Source organism: Danaus plexippus, assembly GCF_018135715.1.
Source record: "Danaus plexippus chromosome 16 unlocalized genomic scaffold, MEX_DaPlex mxdp_31, whole genome shotgun sequence".
Classification (NCBI taxonomy): domain Eukaryota; kingdom Metazoa; phylum Arthropoda; class Insecta; order Lepidoptera; family Nymphalidae; genus Danaus; species Danaus plexippus.
The window spans coordinates 841298-867538 of NW_026869852.1; the positions used below are offsets into that span (position 1 = coordinate 841298).

Below are 26241 nucleotides of genomic sequence, written 5' to 3' on the forward strand. Positions count from 1 at the left end.
GAATATTACTGTAACAAAACATAAAGGTCTTTGTTATGCAAATATTTATCGACCCGCCGGGCCCGGTGTGAGTTGGCAGATACATAAAGAGAAGAGGCTTTTAATTGAATAGCACAATTGTGCAGCTTATGTCAAATATATATATATACATAAATGTCATATTACATTCAAAAATATATATCCTTTTAATATTATACGGGCAATAAGGTTAACTGTACTGATGCTGTTTTATACATACAAACAAAATAGTCATTTATATAAATATTTTGATTAAAACATACATATATGTATTTCTATAAACGTTCCTATATGCTAACTTAACAACCAAGTATAATACCTAAAATGAATAGGGTATTCTGTTTGGCTAACAGTAACTTTAATATACCGTTTCGTCGTAAAATGTTTCGACAATTAAGACGTAATTTTAAATAAATTTGAACAGAATATTTCATATGTGATCGCTGTGAGCAATTTAAAGTTATTCCTATCCAACTTGAGAAGTCATATATAATAGAATTATAATTAATTATTATTTAATCAAATCAAATTAGTACTTCGCCACAACTCACAAGTGAATGTCAGACTAATTAGCAACACAAATCATATTTTTTTGTAGCTTTTTTAATGTATGGCGAATTTTATTTATGATAAATAATTTGATACCACAAAATAGAAAAGACAATGAATTTTATATGTTCATACATATTAAACAATGTATTTTTAATTATTTACCAATTACCAATATATACATTCAATTGATTTGTCACACATCACTCTGTTCACTGTTGCAAAACTGTCATTTCTTATGTTTTGCATGAGTAAAATTTTTGTGACGTTTTTATTGCACAGATAAATAAAATTTAGGTTTACGATATTTTTTTTATTGGTCTTTGTTTGAATACAATTGAATAGCCTTAAATAACAATAAATAATTTTATTCCATAACATCTTATCTATAAGCAGATATGCTTAAAAACTCCACCAAGTCATAATATTGCACCATTTTTTTTTTAATACGTCATATAATTCATTAATGCTGCACAAAAATAATTGCAATATTTTAAACAAAACAATAGTAATGTAGCTCACAGCTACAAGACATGAAACATTAACCTATCTTTATTATCAGTGACAAAGTCCTTCACCAATATGAAGTAAACAAATAATAAATAGTTTATAATTTTCTATCATATGTCCGTCTTCTTTGGTCATCGATCTTCACCAGATAGTACGTTCCAGGGAAAAGTATATCAATAGAACCCGATGGCTCGTATGGTGCTGTGTGATAATTCTCTGTCCTAATTTGCATGGAATCTGAGAAGGCTTGCGGTTCAACATTAATTCTTTTATCTAACATAGCTACATTATTATGAAGAGAATTAATGAGCTTTTCTAGTTTGGAACCAGCGCTCATATCATTGCATATATTGACAGAGTACATAGTCGATGCCAATCCAGAGCCGTAAGAGAACAAGGCAAATTTCTTGCCAATTAACTGCTCTGGTGACTTGCTGATTAAATATGAAACTAAACCACCATACAGTGAGGCGGTGTACATATTGCCGACGTTTCTTGCAATGTACAGAGACGGCTTAGTTTTTTCTTCAAACAGATCTTTGCTGTAAGCCATAAATGCCTTTTCAAGATCTCTATCAAAATATGTTTCAGATCTTTGGTGTTTGCTGAACTGTGAAAGTCCCGGGAATTGTTTTTCTCTATCATCTTCAGCACAATTCAAGAAATCATTGAAAGACACTCTGGCTAGTGATTTTTGAACGAGCTTACAATAAGGAGAATGGAATAACATGCCGTCCAGGCTCAAAAGACCTTTAAAGTCCGGGTTTACCTTTTTCATTTTATCACAAAACAAATTATAACATTTGTCTAAAGCATTAAGATAACACTGAATTGATAGCTTGCCATCCACATAAGGAAATTCTGATGCAAGATCTGGCTTGTAGAAATCATATGCATGAGTCATATAAGATGCACGTACACCACAATCAAATACTAATGGTGCATCAGGGCCAATGAGCATAGCAACTGCTCCTGCACCTCCAGTCGGCCGAGCTGGGCCTTTGCCATATACAGCAATGTCACCAGCCACAACAATAGCCTTCCTGCCATCCCAAGAAGAAGATTCCACCCAATTAATAGTATTGAACAATGCAGCTGTCCCACCATAACAAGCATTTGTGGTGTCAATGCCTTCAATATCAGTTGCACCCTCTTTGGCAAATAATGTCATGAGAAATGTTTTTACACTTTTGCTTTTATCAATAATAGTTTCTGTACCAACCTCTAACCTTCCAATGTCATGAAGGTTTATGTTGTTATTTTCAATGAGGCGGTGCAAAGCAGTCATACAAATCGAGTTTATGTCTTCTCTATCTGAACAAAATCCCATTTTACTCTGGCCTAACCCGATTGTATATTTACCAGTATCCACACCATCGAATTTTTCTAATTCTTCCTGAGCTACATATTGAGAAGGAATATATATCTCCATAGCCAGAATGCCAACATTTTCGACTCTATTAGCCATTTTTTTATTTATCACTATTTGTTCTTTCACGATTTCAGTAATGTCTTTAAGTCAAATATTTTATAACGTTACGAGAAACAACTGCCGTCTAGCGCGTCTCGATTCGGAATCTGTTAACTTGACTGGTTCCTTGACTCAACAACCTGAAGTCGACGTCAGTATATAACGTTACTCGCACGCAATAATCGTACCATTGACCTACTACGGAACTAACCAACTTTCTTTAACAAATAACTCTTATGAGACTTGAAGATAACCTTAGTTACGTAGATACTTAAATGGTCAAACTATTTGTGATGAGCGTTTATAATTCAATAATAAAATGTAACAATGTTAAGAACGATTTAATTGAAAATTGTTCTAAATAAAAATAAATTACATTAAAAAAGCCGCTAACAAACTTTAAGTTCAATGTCCGTCACCGGAACTGGATTTTCTGGATGACGAAATTAGTCACACTGACACGTGACATATTAAGTTACGTTGAAAAATATTTCTCAGAAACTCGTTGTAAAAAGGTAAATATTTTTTAAATAACAAAGTTAAATGTAGAATAAATATGAAATAACATTAATTCTTTATTTATTCTGAAAAGTAATAACAAAAGTGAATATTATGAAAAGTTATGATCTATATTTCTGAATTGAACTGCAATATGCTACTTTGCGAAAACCACAATCATCGTAAGTGAAAAAGATAAGAAATATACATAAATTATAAAATCAAATACTCAAACTAAAACATAAAATAGTCACTTTAACGATAATGTCACAAAAATTTAATGACAATGAGAGAAATCATTTGCTCAAATTACTTAACGCGCTTGAGTTCTATTTGTTGACTATTTTGTCGTCACTTCAAATTCCTATCGAGCCATCAACTTTCACCTGTATAACGGTAATGATAAACATGGTCTACTTAAGTTTTGCTCCTAAATAAATATTTAGTCGTAAATTGATGAAATATATTACAAATGATTTTATAACCAAACGTGTAACATACCTTTGTATAACTGATTATCGTAACAATAAAATAATATATGGTTTTCATTACGATAACTGCATTACACAGTTCTGCATTACGAGGTGTAATCTGTTATTAATTATTATACTTCTAATAAATCTGTAGAGAGGTCAATTTTGTACATGAAATATATTTTCAAAATAATTACCAGGGGGTGATTAGTGATCGATACTGATGCCAAAAATGCAATCAGTAAAACTTTTGTGCTTCTGTCTATCTGTCTGTATACTCCTTATAGAAACAAAAACTACTCTACGGATTTTAACGAAACTTGGTACTCCTGGGCAGGTTGCCAGTTCGGAGCTTTCTGATTATATTTGTTTACTTCATCATCATCATCATCCTTTATTAAAAAAATAACATTATAACCTATTCAATAAAAAAAGAATCTTAGAAATCGGTATAGAAACACCAAACTTATACATGAAATACGCTAATAAGCCATCACCCGTGAATACTGAATCATGCTATAAAGATTATTTTTGTGTAACAGCTGCTGCGCTCGACGCGGCTCACGGCGGCAGGGTATAAAAAGACGGGAGGCGAGCGCAAGCTTCATTCAATATTTGGCTGTTGATGAGTTCACAGCGTTCGACTTTATTGACAGACAATAAATGATATTATAAACCGTGCTTTTCAGCGCAACTTTTAGTCTTTAAATAGTTTATTTTAATAACTGTTGTTATTTTATAAAATAGGTATTAATTGTTTTGGAAATGTTTAAATATTCGTTTTCCAAATTCCAAATTATTATTAGTTTCCATACAATTTCTTTTTTGGTGAAGAAGTAGAAGTTGTACGCATAGGTTAGTTTTGGCTAATTTATGTTCAGTTTTTTTTTTGTATTGAGTAGGTAAAAGCGGAGGTACTTTTATAAATTACAATAGTTGTAGGTATTTTTTATTAAGTGAAGTAGGTATAGGTAGTTAGTATTGCACAGGCGTTTCGGCTTTATTTTATTTCTTTTTGTGTTATACCTATAATGTACATATTTCTGGGTATAATTCTATAAGAATATTTTAGTTTAAATAGGCACTTAGATTTTAAGTGTAAGGTAGCTATAATTAGGACCTCTAATGTAGGTTATTTTGTTAAGTAACTGACAGCCTTTCAGTTACCGTCGATTAAAAATAAAATACACAATGCCACATAAAAAACGATTATCTTTATCCCGAACTTCGAGTCAAACTAAGAGAAAGAGAATGATGCATTCTCAAGAGTCGGCAGAGGAAAGAACATATAGGTTAAACTCTATGAGAGTTAATGCCTCAACTTCTCAATCCAATGAAAGCTCTCCAAAGAGAGAGATGCGATTAGCAGCTGACAGAGCGAGACGAGCTACATAACGGGCGTCTCAAAAGCTCTTCTCAACGAGAAGTAAGGCATACCATTGACCGAGAACAACATGCGTTATCCCGAGAAGCTGAAACTGCTTCACAACGAGAATTGTGGCTCACGGCTGACCGCGCACAGCATACTGTATCTCGCGAGTCCGAAACCTACACTGAGAGGGAATTACGGCTTACAACTGATTGCGAACGTCATATTTTATCTGAAACTTGAAGACCGTTAGACAAATGATAGGGTGCACTATAACATTATTCAATCTCCTGAAGATGAACATGAGCAAGTACAGCGAATAGAGTCGGGACGCGATTATTACAATTCTTTGAAACAAGAACAATTAATAACTTTGTCTAAGGAAAGATAAAGAATTGAAAATATTCGTTCTCTTGAAACAGACGAACAAGAAGAGGCCCGTCTTACTGCAGACAGATTTCAACATAGTCTAAATGACTTAGATGTACACATAGGAGACCAATCTACAAATTCGGTGGCGTGGTCCGACAAATATAAAAGTGGGTTTGCTTATAACCACTCAATGGATTACAGATCATCTTCTGTCACAGGCGATATGAACGTAGTATCTTCTTTTTGTAATGCTTTAAAGTGGAGTAAGGAGTCTGCTCGTTTCTGTTGTTCTGGAGGTAAAATAAATTTGCCTTCGTTCGAAGACCCACCGGAAACTTTAAAGCACTACTTTTAGGGAACATCTGCAATCTAAACAGTTCTTAGACAATATTCGCACTTATAATAGTGCATTTCAAATGACATCCTTTGGTGCTCAACACATCTTAGAAGGTTCTTTCATGCCTACTTTTAAAATACAAAGTCAGGTTTACCATTTCATATTTCATTTTGGTCCCTTTTGCCTGAAGACCAACCTAAATTGCTTCAAATATATTTGAATTCGACAGTCGATTAGTCGAATATAAGAAATCAATATTTTCTGAATTTAAATACTGAACTCATTTCACAACTTGAGAACATGTTACATCAGGTTAATTCGTATGTTCGTAGTTTTAAATTCCTTCCTCAAGATGGTGATAACAATTATAAATATGAATAGGCGTCCAACCCAGGAAGACCAACCCAAGACCCTGGGCGTTATAACCTTCCATCCACGAATGAAGTTGTTATAGTATTGGTCGCCCAGGAATGTGATAGGCGTGATATCGTTATCCGTTCCAGAGAAATTCTTTTGCAACGTATTGTCGAAACCCACAGGGCTTACGACAGTTTGCAACATCCTTTGAAATACTGTCGAGGGGAAGATGGTTATAATTAGTTTATATACAATCTAATCAAGATCAGCTGCGAGCTGAAGAATACGTTTCGACTTTACCAAACTGATAATTTTGCAAGATCTCTTTTGTATCAGTAACTCTCTATTGAATTATATTTGTATCCTTAATTTTGCTCCATCAGAATTAATGGGAGAAACGGTTGAATTGAGTATTTCTTACTAATATCAATTCTATAACCTATCAATTTTCAATCAAGTTGCAATTCAATCATTATATTTTTAACTCTAACACATTAATGATCATGTATTTATGTATCGGTTAAATTAATTGAAGGGATATTCACATTATATGATTGCTTATAAAAGTACTATAACAGTTATAGGTATAGAACAAAATTAATAAACAAAAAACATTTATTTATATTAAAACCTCATCTATATATAGGTGATAGAAGGGCTATCAACCTCATTGCCTTTTATGGGGATGAACTTGTAGAATCTGACGCCTGAAAGTAAATTATATTCTTATACACTTCCACATGAAATTAATATTTAAATTATGTCATTATTTATTACCTGACGGATTGATTCTGGTTGTGAAGTTTCCTTTGCAATCAAATTTGAAATTATGTCCATCTTTGTACAGATCCTGAAATATTATTACAAATATATTTATTTATATAATCTTCAATTTCATTATAAACCATATAATAATATTAAGCCTGATAGAAATGTATAGAGTAGCATTCAAAACTTTTTGCTATTATTTAACAGTAGGCTCAATATTAAAATTCCTACTCAGTTTTAATGGCCAAATAAGTTTTAAAATTTATTTAATGTTATTTTAAAATTCATGCATATTGGATTTTATAATTAATCGGCTGTTCAATTTGAAACTTCTTAATAATTATGCTTTAATATGTTTAATGACTTCGTTAGTATTAAATATAAACATCATTTCTTTCTTCAGAAGAGTAATTCCTTTTGGCATGTATTATATATCTTTGAGTATGTATGTATGTATGTTACCTGTATATGATACGTCGTCGGTGGTATTTTCATATCCTCAGTTGTAACATCAACAGTGTGAGGCGCTCCATCATCTCTTTTACTGACGAACGCTACCGCTATACCGTCCACTAATTCGCGTGTCCAGATCTTATTGTACATATAAAGGAAAATAACAACAAAATATATATACATGGAATATCTTCATCAAATCTTACCGTTTATATCTGTTTTTATCACTAAAATAACTCCGTACTTATTTTTATTTATTTAAGTCACCAGCTAATTTCTTTAAAAATATATCATTGTTTCTTTAAAATTAATTCATAATTTTATTCAGTGAAAGCGTAAAAGACTAACAAGCACTCACAAATACTAACATTAACGTTTATTATATTAGTATGGCTACCTCGCATTTCGCTTTATTCCACACCATTAACCCTTGCTTGCCCAGCTCGTCTTGATCTATGGCTATGATGTCTTTGTTAAGCAACACTTCCTTAAACTCCGGTCGGATCGTGGCCAGATCTACACTCATGAGCAGTGGAGCGGCCAGTATCGACCACACGGCCATTTGAACTCTCGCCTGGTCCAGTGATAATCCAAAATTTCCTATGAGCAACTGGCCATAAAGAAACAAAGATTTTGTTTAACAATTTTATTAAAAAAAAATGTTTTTCAAATTTCAAAAAATGACGTCCTTAAAAATAGTTAAAAAGGAATAGGTATAGGGCTGGTATAAAAAAATAAAATATATGTATAATCAAATTCATTACCATATCCGGGTCATTCCATCTTCCGGGTCCGGCGTATTTGGCGATTTCTTCCTGTTTTTCTGCAAACCAGCTCATGATCGTGGTGAGTGAAGCCCATGAGTCCTGGATATCGTCCCAGTTACGCCACATGTTACAGTGCTTCGATATCGATGCATAATCAGGCTAGTACAAAACAATATTTATTAGTAATTAGCTTTTCATATTCGAAATATATATATTTTTTAACTCATAAGTTATATGAACTCTTTCAATTTTAATTGCAGAATCGCATTCTATATTCAAAATTGCTCGTTGAATTATTGCAGATACTGGCTGTTATTATAGTAATATGAATTTCAATTCAAGTGTATTATTGCGTTTAAAGATGTTTTTTTTAATTCAACTTAAAACAATATCAAAACATAGCGGCTGATGTTGTTAGTTTTACTATTTAAATTTAGAATTTTAATTAACATTTAGATATGATAAGTATATACTTTATTCTGATACGCTGGCCAGCTACATGAGTATACCATGGGCCGACCGCTTTCATTCATCAATTTTCCAAATTCCGGATAACCTGCAAAAAAACAAGAGTTCAAAAACAGGAATCGAATCAACAGTTCAGAGCAAAAGATATAAATTAGTTTCTATATTAATTTTTGACATTATGGCGTTATTTTAATAAAATAATAATTGCGAAACCGCTAAATGGTGGATTTATTTAATGATACCTACTGGCAATATTTTCTTTTAATTCGTCAGAATCTTGCTATTAGCTTGGCAAATTTATTATAAATTCAGAATCAATGGGTTTTAGTCTTAATACATAACTTTTCTTTTTTATCACAATTACTTTCGACAGCACACAATCAAAAATTATGTAAATTTTTAATTTTAATAATGAATTACAAGAAAAAAAATATCCTCACCGGTGTCCATCTTGGAAACGTTGACATTACATCCGTCTAATTTAATATAATCCACTTCCCATTCAGCGAATGTCTGAACGTCAACAGCCTCATGCCCTAGTACCCCGGGGTAACCAGCGCAGGTTTTTGTACCGTAATCCTGGTATAACGCGAATTTTAAACCGAGATCATGCAGCTGAAATAAAAAAAAATACTATCATTATATAAATATCCACATACTATTCTTAAGAGATTAGATCAATCTAAAAAATTAAATTAAATGAAAAATATGGCATACTTCTATCATTTTACTCTCCCTTTTATTAAGACATAAATTAAGTTATGGTGGATATATTAAAAAAATACTTTGTTCTTAAATTTTTGCGAAAAACGTTAAATTGTATACCTAATAATAATACTAATTTCTTAAATTATTAACACTTACATAATCTGCGACAGCCTTCATACCGTTCGGAAACCGTTTCCTATCGGGAACCAATCGACCGTTTGCGTCACGTGTTTTCTCGAGCCAACAGTCGTCGATGCCGACGTATTTGTATCCAGCGTGGGAATATCCCTCGTTGACCATAATGTCTGCCATCCGTTTAATGAGAGATTCACTGAAACAGTAAACAATGTGGCTTTCATATAACGCTTGCTCTCTATATACATATTATTTTCTACCTGCAAAATGTTAGAAAGAAAATATATTTTTCGGAAAGACTTAAATAAATAATTACTTGAAGAGTTTATACTGATTATGAAAAATGACCAATATAAAATAGATGGAGTACTTTATGATTGATTTTAGTAATATTAGTTAATTATTTAGTGATAGTAGGTTCCTCTCCTCAAAATCTGAACAGATATAATTTAAAATGATAATAATCATAGTTATGTATCGGTGTATTGGTTGAGATTTTTCATCAAATCTTTCCAAAACTTGTAAAATTGTTGTACTGGTCATATGTTGTGGTACTGGTCATTTAATATGGAAGAATGTGATGCCAAACTGTTTTTTTTTAAATAACCATTGCTTATAATTTATTATCAAATATATAATAAAATTATAATCCGATTTTTAACATTACTTAAAAATATATATGTCTAGCGCCTGTTATAATATAAAAAGCAATTCAGTATTCCAATCACATTGCATAAATATTACAATACCTTATACACTCATTCGGATATTTATCGCAATCTGTTATACATCGAAATCGCTGCCAGGTCAACCACCCCATTGGCGGAGTGAGCGCTAGTCCATTATCGAGAGCCAAGACATATGGCATTATAGCAAAAATGGCGATTAAATGAGTTCCCATACTCCCTAGAAATGTATTAGACGGAAATTAATTTGATAATTATGTCCATAAATTTTATTAAAAAATTAATAAACAAAATTTATCAATGTTGAAATAAATATCTAAGCATAAATTTTTATATACTATTTATAAATTTTCAATAATTTTTAGTGTTAAAATTATCATAGCCTTATAAAAAAATTTATTTTCCTTATACTTTAAATCACACAATGAGGTTCCGTTTACAAATATGTATAATGCAATACTATTGTTATAACGGTAATAAACAACAACCTAACTATCTAGAATACATAATCGTGACCATTAATTAAAATTATTGATAAAACGACTTACATTTTTAAAGAAAATATAAATAACATATTAACAATCATATCTATCTTACGTATGGCAAAAACTTCTTATTTATTAAAAAAATATTATACTTACCGTTGTACACAATACAGCTACAAAAGCGACTATTAGCAAATTTGTTAATTTTATTATCTTTGTTTAGACTATATATATTATTTTATAAGCACAGGCGTTGAACTATTGCATACAGATAAAACCAAAATGAAAACAATTCCGCCCCGCATGCAATTATCTAAAATATTTTCATTGTTAACTAGCTTTGAACGTGGTGTTGTCCGTGTCTGTGAATACGTAAATTGGTTGAAATGAAACTTTACGTAATGAATAAAAACATATTTAATTAGAGATAATTTATTAATAATAAATGTTTATTAATTAAGCACCTAATTACTTGATTACATGAAATAATTATTAAATGTCTCAAATACTTATCTAGTGTATACCGTTTTTAGGGATATTTTCGTCATTCAATAATTTTCATGAAGTATGTAAAAAATTGTTTCCTGCTTTCAAAAAAGTGTGGTATGTTTTATAGAACAATGATGCTAGTGAAAATTTTTGGAACGAGAGCATTTTATGTTATTTTTTTTTTATAATCATTCAAAGGTAGGATTCATAATCAGAATTGTTTAGTTAAGAAAAGATACCGACTTAAACACATTAATTTCAATCGACGTTTAAGAGGAAGGAATACATGAAAAAAATTACAATTATATTATGATACATGCTTTCTAAAAACTGTGCATAGTTTTAATTAAATCTATGATTTAAATATTATTACCGAGTAGCACATTTAAAGGTAAATGAGAATATAAGTGTTACTTGAGCAGTTGTTACGAAGCGAGCCGAACTCTGCCGAGCTAATTTCAAGTTATCTCTATTCGCATAGCTGTAATTCAACATGCGATAGATAGACGATAATAATAAATGATGTTACAGAATTAACGTTTAATTTCGAAAAATAAATAATATCTGTTTTTGATGACGTTGTTTTATATTCAACTATGCAGTCATAAAAATAAATACCGTTGAGTAATATGAACACATAATGTATTTAAAACATTGCAAAACAATTCCTCCAACCGTCCTAATTGATAATTTGAAAAAGAATAAATATGTTATGTTTATTAAATTAAAATATAGTTACTTCTTTTATTCTCTTTCTTTTTAATACCAAATATTTCATAAAAATGAATGCGAATATTTTTCTTTTCTCAACAGAAACGTAACTATTCATCTAATTTTATTAAATATATATGAGCCAATATGAAATATCATGTCACGCGATCTAATTAATTTGGATACCTTTTAAATTTATCGAGATTCCAAAGATTTAAAGGAATTGTTAAAGAAATCTATAAATATTTAATAATTAGTAAACGTCTTAATAGTCAAACTTTGGGACTCATTACAATAAATTAGTCTGTCATTTATAATTTCACACCCAAAATAAAAGAAATGTCAAAATTTGTTCGCAATCTGTTGCCTATAAATTCATTTAAAAATTAAGCCAGAGCGTAAATTAAAAACAAGATTCGTTTACAGCCAGAGATAAAATTGTATCTGAGCATACCTACATATATTAATGATTAAATAAAAGTTTGTAAATAGTAAATACACATAAAAATTGCATTTTATATATTAAGTATAAAGTAACAATGGAACTGGGTAAGATTTTTTAAATATGTTTGTAATAAATCGTATAAATTTAGATTTTTGTTAAGTTGATAAAATTTTAGCATGTACGTGTTTTTATAACTTGAATGACATTGAGAAAAAAATACATCGTAAACACAAATTAGTTACGAAATCTGTTTAGTTCATTTAATAATTATTGATTTCAATTAAATGCATTATTATTTTTATATCGTTGCACAAATTAGTTTCTACAGGATCGATACAGATAAAATGTGTACTTTACATATATGAATTTTTTTTAAATCACATATTTGAAATAATTTTTTAAACACAGAAAATATTTCACTTAAAATTTAAAAAGAACGATAGCCATACAACATACTTTAATAAATGCCGAACATTACACCGGAAGTCGTTGGTCACGAATTGCTAAGTTAATGAATTATTCTGATCATAGACCTTACTTTTATTACAAAATTAAAGCTAAGCATATAACTTACGTAATAATCAAAAGCTTATACAAAATAAAGAAGTTTAAAAAACCAGTAGTAATACTTTTTTGGTTCATTTTCAAGTTTGTGGACAATTAGACAAAAATATACTACGAAACATTTGTCTTGACATAGCACTATATCATGATTTACATCTACCGTTTAAAATACCAATGACTTAAGGATGTATATTCATATAATGCAGCGGTTGGTAAACCCTTAAAGGTACTTGATTATCCAATTAAATACTTTTGACATACATACCGTTCTTCCTACACACTAATAAAATGTTTCCTTCACCGTTTACCAGTGGGTTTTGGTCAGTTGCAATTTAAACTTCCAACTTCATAGATCTAAGTTGTACTAGATTGAAGTCTGTGGGGGATTGTTACTTCATTTAAAAAAAAGTAAGAACCAGTATTTTTTGTTCCATTTTACATAATAATTACCTTTCAAAGGTGATCGTTTTAATTTTGTAACGATATGTAACTATATTACTTTTTATAAATAAAATTATTATAAAAAAAATCCATTGAACTCTGAATATTCTGCAATATCTATAAGATGTTGCAATTTTAATTAAATTTTAGAATGTTAATTTTATAAGCCATACGTAAAACGAAACGGAGCTGTCTACAAAAAACGTAAACAAAGAAATGCTTCTCGTGACGGTCCAGTGACGTTAATTTGAACATACAGAAAAACAAACGAATGAAAATGTGAACATACAGTGTTTCCTATAATAAATAAATGTTATTTAATTTCCCTAGGTTATACTCGAAAAAATAAGTATATTGACAAATTGATCTAAAAATAAAAGGTGATATCGCGACAGGAAATCCCACAGGAAATGAAGACCTACAAGTAGCAAGCTCGCAGACTTTCAATATAGTCGGCTTTCGCGAATACAATGGATACGACGTTTAAAGAGTTATTCAAACTTTATGATATTATACAAAATGATGATTCAAGGTATTTATTATCAAAAATTAAAAAATAACTATAAGATTAGATAGGAAATTTAGTTCAATGTCGTTTATATGACATGATATATATTATTTCAGATCAGTCGAAAGATTTTTAAATACGCAGAAAGTAAACATTAACTTAGTTTTACCCTGTAAAGGTATTGGAGTGTTACATTTAGCTGTAGGTATAGACCCTTTGGATAAATCCAGAAATTGCACAGAAATATTATTGAAGCATGGCGGCGATCCTAATCTAAGGTAATTATTGATTATAAAATAATTCAAAATAATAAACTTTAACACTATATTTATTTCATCTACATTAATGAAATGTCTTTAAAATTTTAATTTCACTTATATTTATTATTAAATAACCGAGACATAGATAACAGGATAAGTATACTGCTTTTTTGGCTAGCGAATACTCCAATTTCCATTATGACCACACACTTAAAAGTATACTTTTATTACATAACTATATAATTCCTCAGTAATGACGATGGAATAACCCCAGTCCATATAGCAGCAATATGGGGTAGAGTGGATAATTTGAAGCTGCTTGTTGGCTGCGGCGGAGATCCGTCAAGACGTGATCTGGACGGTATCTCAGCATTTGATTATGCGGTGAGAGAACAACAGTGGGATGTTTACGATTACTTGCATAATGTTATTGACGAAAGTGATTCCACTGATCCCATTGAAACGGAGTGTGCGTACACACTTAACATCGGTGAGTACTATAAAAATATTAGTACTATATAAATTAGTAATTCATTAATATTCAAGCTTATTTTCAAGCAGCTATACTAATAACTGTTTATCTTTAATTTTTTTTTATATCACTATAAATAGATAGTTTTAACAATTCGATATTAGACCATATTCTTAACAGAAGTTCATGTAAAAATCCTATTTATATAGAAATAATTACATTATGGTGAGATTTTCCTTATTGCATAAAAGAAGCTTTGTATTCATTGAGTGTTTCTGAGTCAGACCATAAACTTGAGCCATGACTCATATTGCTTTTGGGATAAAAGATTAGGCAACTTCTTGAAAAGATTTCTTATCTTGTTTGTATGTAGAAATTCATATATATGGGCTTGGAAATGTATATTATAATGATCTATTACATATATACATATAAAAAAATGGCGTAAGGTTATATATACGGATTTATATATTATATGTTTAGGATTTATCATTACTGTCTTATTTTTAGTTAAATATTTATCATACATAAGTGCAATTAATATAATCAAACTACATGTAACATTAATTCATTGTTGGTAGTGAAAACAAGTGTAAAATTATAATAATTTAAATTTTACTTTGAATTTCGGTCTCGATATTTGAAGGTTAGTTTCTATTTTCGATTCCTGGGATCGAACACGTCATATGCCTTGAATTTCAAAACCATGTTGTAACAGCGTGAAATGCACAACGAAAAAAGCTCGGAAACTATAAAAATAACATTTAAATCTCACATTTTCAATGAAAATGTTATTTAATACTTTAAAAGTGAATATAAGAAATATTGCCACAAGCGAATCGTTGGGCTAAAGCTAGCGTGTTATTTCAGTGGGATGAATAATTTAAACCTTCGTTCAGACGAAACTTAGTATTAACAATAGGACAGAGGTGAATGAGTAATTTATGCCATTTAAAATCCGTACAGTCCTAATTGCTTTAACCAGCCGCTTGTTATACTTAAATGTGAAACATCTGCTGCTGAGAACATCTTGCAATCTAGTTTTGTGTGCAGGTGCACATGTCTCTTTCATTCCGCGGTCGCGATACTTGTTTGAAGATCATTTGTCTAAAGATATTAAATTTTATGTTTCGTATTTTGTTGAAAGTATAACATATTAATGGTGATATAATCGATTTCTTTCAAAAATTATTTTATATAAAATAAATTGTTTTAAAAAACTAAAGAATAATACAATAATTTCTACGAGCCCGATAATAAATTCTCTTTATGTGAATTTCTCGCTTTTGTTTGTTATAGCAATAATGACTTTATATAATATTGGTTTCATTTAAAACAGATAATAAAAAATCACTGGGTACTATAATTTAAGACAGGATTTGACGGTATCTAAATATCTTATAAGGAAAGTCAAAATTGTTGTTCAATAATATAGCCACCACACGATAAAACAGATTTAAAATAAGAACTTAGTCGTGAATGTCAGTATACCTAATTTTTACGCTTTAATAAACTGCTATTTTTTTTTTATTATTTAAATTATAATCAGTGTTCCATATTCAGTATTTATAATGAATCTAAAATATTTTTACGTCTATGAACGTGGTGTGACGTATGAAAGATATATATATTTTTTAATGTACTGTAAAAATAAAATTCATTATTAAAATAGATTTAATTGTGTTTAAGTTATTTCAGTAATAATTTATACGAAGTTAAACATCGTGTATGATTAAATCATGATACGGTAATTGAATCTGTTATAGAAGGGTGCATATAGGTGGGTAGTGCGCGGGTGTTGACCTCCCTATTAGTAGCCATTACAGAGGTCAAATGTGATAGATCGAATTAACATCGTTTTATTTTATTATTGCTTAATATTGATTGATTTACACTCACAAGTAGGTGGTTTGAGAAATAACGTTACATACGTGGGTGTTTAAATCAAAGCCAAAGAAACTTCTATAAAGTATTAATTTATATAATGTAATATTTTTAAATCCGCCTCCGCTGTCACCTACACGTGTTAAAGGAAGTCGTAACTGTATATAGAAAACGGGTCTAGCAACTTTTATTTATATAATAAAGTAAAGATTTCTTTTAAATTTTAAGGATAGAAATTAATGAGAGGCTTAAAGCGTTTGGAATAAAAAACCCGGGCGCGAGCGAAACTTGCCAGTCTGCAAAAAAAAAATGTTTTGCACATCTGTGTTTTCTACGTTTTGGACCTACGTACGAAATGGGAGTGAGAGTAAATGGAAATTAAATTAGATTGGAAATAAATAGATTTTGGAAGGATGGAAAATTAGGTCTGGTTCTTTTTCACGAAATATCAATTTCGTTATATGCGATAAGTGATCAATGAACGTGGAAACTGTTGGTTTTTAAGTAGACGTCGAGAACTCGTACTGGCTACTTTTACGAATAGGATCTTGCGTGTGCGAATAATGTGGCATAGCGGTAGTTAAAATCATCTATAGCTTACAGCTACGTTTAGATTTACTTCAAAATAATATGATTAAATTATGAATAAGTTAACAAACGATTTCATTATATCTTTGTAATTAAAAATTGATTTTGCAAAGGTCCATATTTCATTATTTGGATGCATTTATTGATATCTTTACTAATACTAATTTTAAGCTAATTACATATCTGACAGATTTTTTTTTATAATGGTGTAGTAAGTAGTTGCCCTCTCTCCGTTTAAAATAAAACAGATAAATGTTATTTCAGAAAACCTATGCTAATTAAATTTAATCAATAAAAGCAATGATCCATAACTTTAATAAAATTAACGAACTCTAAGTCTAGTTTAACGTAAAAATAGAGGTATTTTTTTTTTTCAATTTAATTTTCATATTAAACCATATTACTGCTATATTCCCTTAGAATTTAAAAGAATGTATGGGATAGCGTGTTTGCGGTAATTGCTCCTCATCATAGCCAGGATACAAACGTGACTGCTTCCTTGAGAAGTCTACACGAACAATCATTTGTGCCTTCACACAACTTCCCTGTTATCTGCACGAAGTACAAATCGTTGTATCGACCTGGCATTCTCATAAAGAAATGTGCAATTATACCAAATAACTTGGGGATTTCGATATTTCTTTTATTTGTTCCTTAATTTAAATATTCAATATATTTTCCTCTTAACTATCGAAACCCGTTTTGAGATACTTTGCCCATATAATTATTTATGACTTCTAAACATATTACTTTTTTTTGTAATTGAAACACGACAATACAACGTGTTTTTTTTTTGGAAATTTGGACTAAGTATCACTTATGTCTGAAAAAAAAAACCTCCTTCATAAAATATGAATTTAATTTTCCAGAACGGGTCTTAGTTACAACAGACCACGTGGTGGCGGAATATGAACCACTTAAAGAAAACCAGACAGATATAATCAGTAGAAAATCTGATACTATCAGAGATTGGTTGGATAGGAACAGCTTGGTCATAAATAAATTATATCCCACCATACATGGGGAGACGTACCTCATAGAGGACGAATCCGAACCGTGGACTGACGACACCAATAACACTTTCATGACCTGTTGTTCAAAACGCGAAGTGGAAATAACCGGGGTGCATCCCCTGGAACTGACTTCCGACAAGAGCAAGTTCTCAAACGAGAGCAAACAGAGAGCTAGCGTGTATGAAAATTTTTCCCTACCAGGCTCACCCAGTTGCATCACGCACAGAAACTATAACAGTAAAACCAGCCTCAGGAAATTGGGTTCCAAAGAGCTGATCGCTACCAACCAACTGACATTAGACAGTCATATAACTGATGACGATTCTCAAAGTGATCTGGACAAAGCGATGATTATGGTCCAGAATCGCACCAACGAATGGTTGTGCGGTGACGATAGGAACAGGAATACTAGGCGATCATCAGCCAGTAGCGGTGTTAGCAGCACTCCATCTGGCAACATAATGCTGGCTAACGTCCACGAGGAATACAAATACGAGGACCCTGAAGAAGACGTCGTCCTGATAGAGAGGAGACTACAAGTTTCCTCGATCGTGTAAGTATCACCAACATAAATAGAACTTTTACGTTAATATCAACACAAAATTAAGTCTAGCAGAGTGGGAAGTCTAAAAACTGCAGAAGTCCAAGTCGCCCTAAAAATCTAAGAGAAATATTTAAAGAACATTTAAAGTATAGTACAAAAATACATTATATGAAAGCTTTCATTACTGGAGCTTTGTTTAAACTTAAGCTTTCAGCAGTCTGTTTCTATTTTATACTAATACGTAAGTTAATTTATTTTGTATGCCAATGTTATTTTCGTCTATATCCCCAGACTGCCGGTAGACGAAGGGTCAGACGCCGATCAAACGATACATTCAATAGCCTCGTCTTTGCCATTTTCCGTTTCCTACGACAACGACGCTCTAAGATCCGAACTCATACGCCTAGGAGTTACCCCGGGTCCCATACAGAATACAACAAGGACGCTGTATTTGAAAAAACTCCAAGCCTTAAAAACGAATCCTGTAATCGCTGAGCATCAAGAAACTGGTAAAAGTAGGTATAATTTGTCTCTAAAGAGGTCGCAATATATTTTTAATATTTAATGCTTCTGTCAAATTATGTAATAAACAGTTTTGGCTTTGTTCATCGTCAAAATTGCTAGTATATTTATATAATGAAATTAAAAATATCAACTTTCATAAACAAAATATTACAAAGGGGTTAGTGAGTACTTAAGTCCTTGTTGTAGGTGAAAATAAAAGATTGAATATTAATCGCACTGAGTTAATTTCACAATAATTTTCAAAACTTCCTAACAAACTCCGGAATACCTATTACTATTGCAGCTTACAGTGTAGAACTAACTAAATCACTCCGCAATGATGATTGGTTACAAAATTTGTCTCCATACATCAATATACAGACAAAAGTGCAGGCTGATTTTGAGAATCCAAAGAAGATTTGGAGGGAAGGTAACGCGAAAACTTCATTCACCTACCTACTACTGGATCCACGAGTCACAGGAAACCTCCCGGCCAGAGCCAACAGTCAAAGCCATCAGGTCTCTTGGACTACATTCATTAACTCCATCTTCTACATCGGTAAAGGTAAGAAGTAATTAAATCCCTTTATAATAATTTTAATAATAATAAAAGTGATAACATGTTATTTTTCATACAAATATATAAATTTGAAATTGTACTTTTAATTCCATTGTCAATATTGGACAGTCACAAAGCGACATACAAACTGTGTATTCATTAATATTATTATCATCTATCAAGTATATTTTCATCTGCTTATACAAAAAATAACCATTCTAGAAAATCTAAGTCAAGAAAATATATAAATTGTTTATCTTATAAAAACTTCAGTATATAGGAAAAATCAAACCTTAATAGATTGTAATAAAATCCATTTTTATTATTTCAGGTAAACGTTCAAGACCATATGCCCATTTATACCAAGCGCTGACACCGTGGAAACACAATATAAGGAAATCAAGCAAACAAAAAGTCCAACATATACTGGACATATGGTCGGACGGTTTGGGTGTAATATGTCTGCATGTGTTCCAAAACATAATTCCAGCCGAGGCGTACACATATGAGGCTGCAATGATTGACGTCATCGGACTCAATAATCTTAAGAATGAGAAAATCGGCAATTACTATGGCGCAGCCGAGCAGTTGACTAGGAAGGAGAGACGGATGCTTGGGTTATATCTCTTATACAAAGCATTGAATATTTATATTAACGAAGGTGAAAGGCAACTCAGACCGGACAATGTTAAGGGAGACTGATATATTCATATCATAATATTTTTATTTTAATATATTTAATGCTTCAGACATGAAATCTTGCCAAACGCTACCCTCTGTACCTTAATATAAGTAATAGCCAAAGACAATTTGACTTTTTGACTGAACGTATGTCGTCAATTTTAACTTAACGAACAGTATTTTTTAATATTTTTATTGCTATTTATATAAAATCGCTCCGTAAGCTTAAATTATATAGTTTTTAATTATTTGTATGACTTGTAGTAAGTTACCAATGTTTATATTATGATTTTTTTCTAATGTAAGATCTCAAAATTGTATTTTAATACTTAATTAACTCCGATTTTTTGTATGTTTTCATATTTTTTGCTAGTCATTTAAAATATACGCATAATTAATGATGGCAATAACATTTTGAAATAAAAGGCTACTTAAGAGAACTGTTTATTATTATTATTTTTTCTATTAATATAATATTACTACACAGATATATAAAAAAAAACTGAAAACTGACAGTTAAGAAGTATGGTTGGAGTGTGCACAGATAATAATTAAAAACACGAACTCATTGATAATAAATTCGTTGGCAATTTTAAGTAACGCATAAAATAAGCATCCATATTATTCTATGCTATCGCTTCGTTTACATTAGAATTGTTGTATTTATTTATTTTTTAATCGTTATTGTTCCAAGGTATTCAACTGTCACTGTCAGGTGACAACATTTTTGGTATTACATGACATTAATAGACTAAATATTTTTCTATGTTCATTCATTACCCAAAATAACATCAAACTCTAGACTGTGTGTGTTTTAATTAACTAACCATTTATATATATATTGCGCGACTTTTGTTTTGTTTTAGATTCATCACGATCGATTCACCGCGGTGAACGATCTCAACAGTATTAAAGTTCTTAGTCTCTAGTCGCGACCTTGTTCATTGACTATTCCCTCTTCACATAGTTCAGTGTAATATGGACACGTGACATTAACTAAGAGAGAGAGAGAGAGAGATACTAAATATCTACAGATGTTATATTTTATAAAATGGAATATTTATTACTTTAATTTTAACTTGAGTAACTCCGAAAACTGACCTAAGGTCCTCAATACAAATACATATATGTAATGTCAGTTACCAAAAATATTTTCGTATTTATCTCATAGCGTAAAGATACGTTTATTTCGAATCAAAACTTGCTCGCTTGTGTCGTATTTCACTATTTAAATTCATTTAGTTTAACGCGAAGAAAAAATATATAAGAGTGTTTAAGAAAAAAAAACACTTAATATACGGTTTATTTCCAGAAGCGTACTCTAAATATCGGTCGATACGCCACAAGAGTATCAATTTCGGAATAATTTGTAAAGCAAATCTTTGATAAAAAAGTAGTGCTATTGAGAATGGCCAAAACGTACATTACACGAGAACTCATGCTTTTAATTTATAAAACACAAGGTCCTCCCCATACCGAATACTGTTTACAATTTTGGTCCTGGGACCCTTAATATCAGTTAAAATCACTGGACTCTATACAGTGCCAGATAATTCGAATTGACCGGTCCATTTAACAGATGCCCTAAAACCTTTAGAGTGGCAAAGGGATGTGAATTCCATTTCTTTGTTTTAGCGTCTGATTTATGGGTAATGTTCAAAGTAATTATTTGATAAAGTGCCATCCTTACGTTTTGAATCTGGCCGCAAGTTTAAATGTCATTCACATAATATGGCAGAATTTTTTTTAAGACTGCATATTTATGCGGCGATCTTTGTTGCGATTCACGTTTATGACGTGGAATGACATCCGCAATAAAATGTCTCTGACAGTTACAGCTAGTTTAAAGTATAGCAAAGTTTAGAGTATAGTTTCTTCCAATATACCCAAACAAGGAAGGCAAAAGATACTAATTTACATTTTAAGTTGCAGATGGGTATGGGCAACGGCACCGATTTAAAAATTCGTTTGCCACTATTTTGAAAAAAAAAAAAATTTGCTTCCCTCTTAAATATAATTTTGTCCATAAGTATCTGAAAATTCTAAAATTAATAAAAATATAAAGAGCAAATTAAAAAAATCTTTTAATGAACTAGATATACAAAATGGCTATATTTTTTTTACAGGCGTTCATAACTTCAATGATATCATTTGAACGAACAGTAGGGACTATTAACGTATTCAGTTATATTCATATACCTACTTTGATACTACAATGTGTGAAGTTATACTAATAAAAAAATTTAAAGTGGAAACACGACGATGTAAAGTTATATTAAGGGTAATGGGTTTAAGTTCATCCACTTTTTTCAATCCGTCCGCTCGGTTCTTTCGAATTAAATTAAACGAATAAACATACCGAGAAAGTTTTTATAAAAATCTTATCTTTGTTGTACCTGTTCCAAAAAATACAAACATAAACAACATATTTTTTTTTAGACCCTAACATAAAATTGGATCGTTGCAGAATTGATTACTTTGTTTACAAGAAATTGTATCTTTTGTGTTTTTCAAATTTATTGAATAACTTGTTTCCAGCCGTCCATTTTATCTTTTGTGGCTTATACAAAATACAAATTTTAATTTTAAATATCGCGTTATTTACGACCATGTGCTGTAGAAAAACATACCTATTTGATTTGATATTTTCGTAATCGAGATTTTACCTTCTGTATCAAACATTTCGGATAACAATATTCAAGTTAACAATAAACAATTAGTGGTTTTAGGGTGCTGGTCGTTAAAAAATAGAGACTGGTTAATTACTTGAGTTTAGTTCTGCTTCATGTAAAACTAAACCTCAGATTTCACAACGGTCGGTATCTTAATACATATCTTCCTTCGTAAAATTATTTCGAATTAATTCGAATTTCAAATGATTATTTTATTTCTTAAGATCCTAATATTTAAATTTATAATAATTTAATCATTGACAAATTGTAAAAAAGTTTTAGTTTCTAAAAAAAAACAAAAAATTCAACCCACATTCTGACGAATGGAATCACTGAGAAGTAATAGAAACGACATGTTAAAAAAATATAAAGCTTTCTTATCAAACTTTAATGAATTAATTTTTTATACATGGACTTCTTCAAATCGAACAATCGGTTAAACTTCGGAAGGTATGCGTTCTTGGATCTTGATTCGTCCGCTAATAGCATAGCAGTTATTTGCCTATCCGACCCGACACAATTGAGTAACCGTTAAAATAAACACAATTGCAATTTAGCATTTTGTTTATTTATGAGTCCTCATTGATATCTGGGTTATGTCCAACGGATCCTGTATTAACGGTATTCTATGCACAATAAGTTTGTAAGAGCTTTCTTTTGGCTCGAGTACAAGTCATTCTCATCCGTCAGGCTACGTGACATTCGTCTATAATATAATAATTCCGCTTGACATTTTGGGGTCACGTATTTTGTTAGTGTTTTTTTGCAACCTTTTCAAGGCTATATGAACACTTGTTTTATAAATTCCGGTTGATGCTATCTGGAATATTTTGCTTAATCCATCGCAGTGAACGTGTAAACAACATTTAAGTTTTATTGGATTACAAGAAATATTAAAATCCTAAAACAGCAAAAAAGGAAACCATTAAAGAAGACCACGTCGTCTCTTTGTCAGGATAATTTTTCTAAGAAAACTTAATCTTTCAAACTGATAACCAGACCAAACATTGTGAAAGACTCCACTTTAAGATATTCATTACTAATTAAAACGCTGTTCGATCACAAGACAGACATGATTTAGCCTTTAGTGAATACAAAATACTCTCCAATAATCAATGTTTAAAACAAAAATAACCTATGTTTAAATGAACTTGACTGAGAGATAGTATATACGTTTGTGTCTGAGATCATGGAAATACGAGTATGGTCGTATAAATTTATATTCTCTAGGTAGTTACTTAGGTGAGACGTGATCTTGATCGCATCTGCATAAAGCAACGTATCTTGTCTAGTTTAATTTTTTAATTTGTATTATTATGATCGAATAAAACCGGCCCGAATCGAAGGTTATTTTCTAACCGATTGCCATAATGCTATTTCATCGCCACTTAAAAATATCAATTTCGCAAAAACGTATTATTAATGAATATAAAATTAATTGAAGTCTTTGATATTTCGTAACACTATTAAGAATATTCATCAGCTCTATTAACATATGCATTAAGTAGTCTTACCGAAAAATCTATTCGGAGAGTAGCATTATACACATCTCAAGATCAAACGTGTTGGTATGATTAATTATTTTTTAATTTTAAGTGATCTAATTATAGTTTAGTTTCCAATCCAATTAAATTAAGACTATTATATATTTAAATATATAACCTACACGTAGGTACTTCGAAAAAAAAAGTCGTGGTGGCCTGGAGGTTAAAAGGTCCGCTTTTCATACGTGAGGGCGCAGGTTCGAAACCTAGCAAGTATGATCTTTTTCGAGTCATATGTACTTTGTAAGAGTATTTTGCCACCACTTTCTTGAACAGGCTACAGCAAGCCTTGGTATCTCAATAGCCCCAAACAACTGCTGGTGCAGAAGCAAAGGGAAACCATTGCAACAATTTCCCATGAAAGTCATCATGTATACGGTTCCCTGAGACTTGATGACCACGACGAGTCTGCAAAGACTCTTGCGCCGATGATGACGTACTTAGATAAATTTTATAACTTATCTATTTGAAAAGATCACTTAAACTATCTCATGAAGGTACCAAAATAATAATAATAATCATTTAATTTATTTCAAACCGCATTTATATTAAACGATCACAAAAAAATATATATCTTAAAAATTTAAATAAAATTTTAAGGGAACATAAATGTTTAGAATCAGAAATGAGGAGATACGTAGAAGAACGAGAGTCACTTACATAGCTATTTTTCGGATTCTCTCTTTGAAGTGGCAGTGTACAGGCCATATGCCCGGACAACAGATGGCCGTTGGGGCCGAAAAGTTCTCGAATGGAGAGCACGGATCACATGGCTGAAGTAGTAGTAGTAAATGTTAAGAATAGAGGATGACGACGAAAACCTCTCAGCGCTCCATGGATTCACTGTGTAGATGCCAGGTCCATCGAATTGCAGGGAGAGGAACTTTAAACGGTGCCTGGGACTTGCGATCCAGGTTTAGGTTTAAGGGGCCCCTATCTAAAGCGCGTAAAACGCTCACCTCCACCGTCCAAGCTCCTTTCTCTAAAATAGTAAAATAAATTTAAATTTCAAATGATGATAATACACACGTAGCTTCTGATATATGTATATAAATACACGTAAAATCAAAAGGAAAACGAAATTAGAGCGACTTAAATATATGTTAGAAATCAAATGATATGATTAAATTTGCGTATCTAACAAAGTAATAAGGCGGTTACAAAAATTATATACTAAAGCGACCTAATTTTACCGGTAACTCTTAATTAGGATCAGAATAGTAGTCAGAGAACATAAAAAGAGACAGTAATTAAGTTTATAAAAGAAGTTTTTTACTTTGTAGAGGAAAAAAAATCAGATCAAAAAACCTGTCTTACATGTTATGTTCTTTGGACATCTAAGGATTTAATTTAAAAAAAAAACTAGACATTATCCATTCTGCAAACAAAGATAATTTAAAATCAAATCGATCAAAGGGGAATTTCATGAATAAGAAAGTAGGTTTATTTCATTCTTCCCATCAAACAGAACATCGATCTTTTACTCGGGCCAATGTAATTGCCACCCTCCAAAAAGGTCTTATATACATTTTTCGCCTCCTCTCTTTGAAATATTTTCTAAAAGACAAAAAATTATCATATATAGTTCATTTAATTTCATGATTTTTATTATTTTCATCAACTCTGTGTTAAAACTTCCGAATATATAATGATTTTAGGCTTCATTTGTGTAATCAATGTTGCTTAACACGTCCGAAGACACGCGTTGGACAAAATAGTATTAACGTAGGTACTTTATTGGATTTAATGCTGTAAAATATATTACATACAACATAAAAACACTAATAATGCAACCGAACTGGTGACATATATTTAATTTGCATATAAACTTAATAATAAATTAGTGCCTAAAAGACATTCTGGGAAATAAAAGTCAAATAAACTCACAGCAAACTGATGATTTCTGTAAATTTTATATCGTCATTTTAAGTGTCATGT

General features: G+C 31.0%; 3 protein-coding genes across 4 annotated transcripts; 1 reads left to right on the forward strand and 2 right to left on the reverse strand.

Annotated features, from left to right (window-relative positions):
• Positions 1 to 859: 859 nt before the first annotated feature.
• On the reverse strand, positions 860 to 2982 carry LOC116771901 (hydroxymethylglutaryl-CoA synthase 1). Its single transcript, XM_032663897.2, has one exon. The coding sequence runs from the start codon at positions 2543 to 2545 to the stop codon at positions 1175 to 1177; it is 1371 nt and encodes a 456-aa protein (XP_032519788.1). The 5' UTR covers positions 2546 to 2982; the 3' UTR covers positions 860 to 1174.
• Positions 2983 to 6551: 3569 nt separating this feature from the next.
• Positions 6552 to 12919, reverse strand: LOC116772196 (alpha-N-acetylgalactosaminidase). Of its 2 annotated transcripts, none has more exons than XM_032664300.2 (10): positions 12899 to 12919; positions 10003 to 10159; positions 9275 to 9449; positions 8851 to 9025; positions 8416 to 8498; positions 7940 to 8101; positions 7573 to 7785; positions 7185 to 7313; positions 6732 to 6804; positions 6552 to 6661 (listed from the first exon to the last, which is right to left on the reverse strand). In XM_032664300.2, the coding sequence occupies exons 2-10, from the start codon at positions 10152 to 10154 to the stop codon at positions 6591 to 6593; spliced, it is 1233 nt and encodes a 410-aa protein (XP_032520191.2). In that variant the 5' UTR covers positions 10155 to 10159; positions 12899 to 12919; the 3' UTR covers positions 6552 to 6590. The 2 variants fall into 2 exon arrangements, with proteins under 2 accessions (XP_032520191.2, XP_032520190.2); XM_032664299.2 differs by lacking the exon at positions 12899 to 12919 and adding an exon at positions 10581 to 10707.
• A 44-nt stretch (positions 12920 to 12963) lies between these two features.
• LOC116772051 (ankyrin repeat and LEM domain-containing protein 1-like) lies at positions 12964 to 20527 on the forward strand. The gene is made up of 8 exons (XM_032664079.2): positions 12964 to 13041; positions 13405 to 13606; positions 13699 to 13860; positions 14094 to 14332; positions 17656 to 18352; positions 18635 to 18858; positions 19152 to 19412; positions 19738 to 20527. Exons 2-8 carry the CDS (start codon positions 13545 to 13547, stop codon positions 20106 to 20108), a joined length of 2016 nt encoding a protein of 671 aa, XP_032519970.2. The 5' UTR covers positions 12964 to 13041; positions 13405 to 13544; the 3' UTR covers positions 20109 to 20527.
• Positions 20528 to 26241: the final 5714 nt, after the last annotated feature.

Excerpts from the sequence above, each read along its gene's own strand:
- LOC116772051 (XM_032664079.2), top strand. The coding sequence starts at position 13,545 with ATGGATACGACGTTTAAAGAGTTATTCAAACTTTATGATATTATACAA. Across the intron at positions 13,861-14,093 it reads GGCGGCGATCCTAATCTAAG|TAATGACGATGGAATAACCC; the intron begins GTAATTATTGAT and ends ATAATTCCTCAG. Across the intron at positions 14,333-17,655 it reads TGCGTACACACTTAACATCG|AACGGGTCTTAGTTACAACA; the intron begins GTGAGTACTATA and ends TTAATTTTCCAG.
- LOC116772196 (XM_032664300.2), bottom strand. The coding sequence starts at position 10,154 with ATGGGAACTCATTTAATCGCCATTTTTGCTATAATGCCATATGTCTTG. Across the intron at positions 9,026-9,274 it reads TGAAGGCTGTCGCAGATTAT|CTGCATGATCTCGGTTTAAA; the intron begins GTAAGTGTTAAT and ends TTTTTATTTCAG. Across the intron at positions 7,786-7,939 it reads GATGGAATGACCCGGATATG|TTGCTCATAGGAAATTTTGG; the intron begins GTAATGAATTTG and ends CTTTATGGCCAG.
- LOC116771901 (XM_032663897.2), bottom strand. The coding sequence starts at position 2,545 with ATGGCTAATAGAGTCGAAAATGTTGGCATTCTGGCTATGGAGATATAT.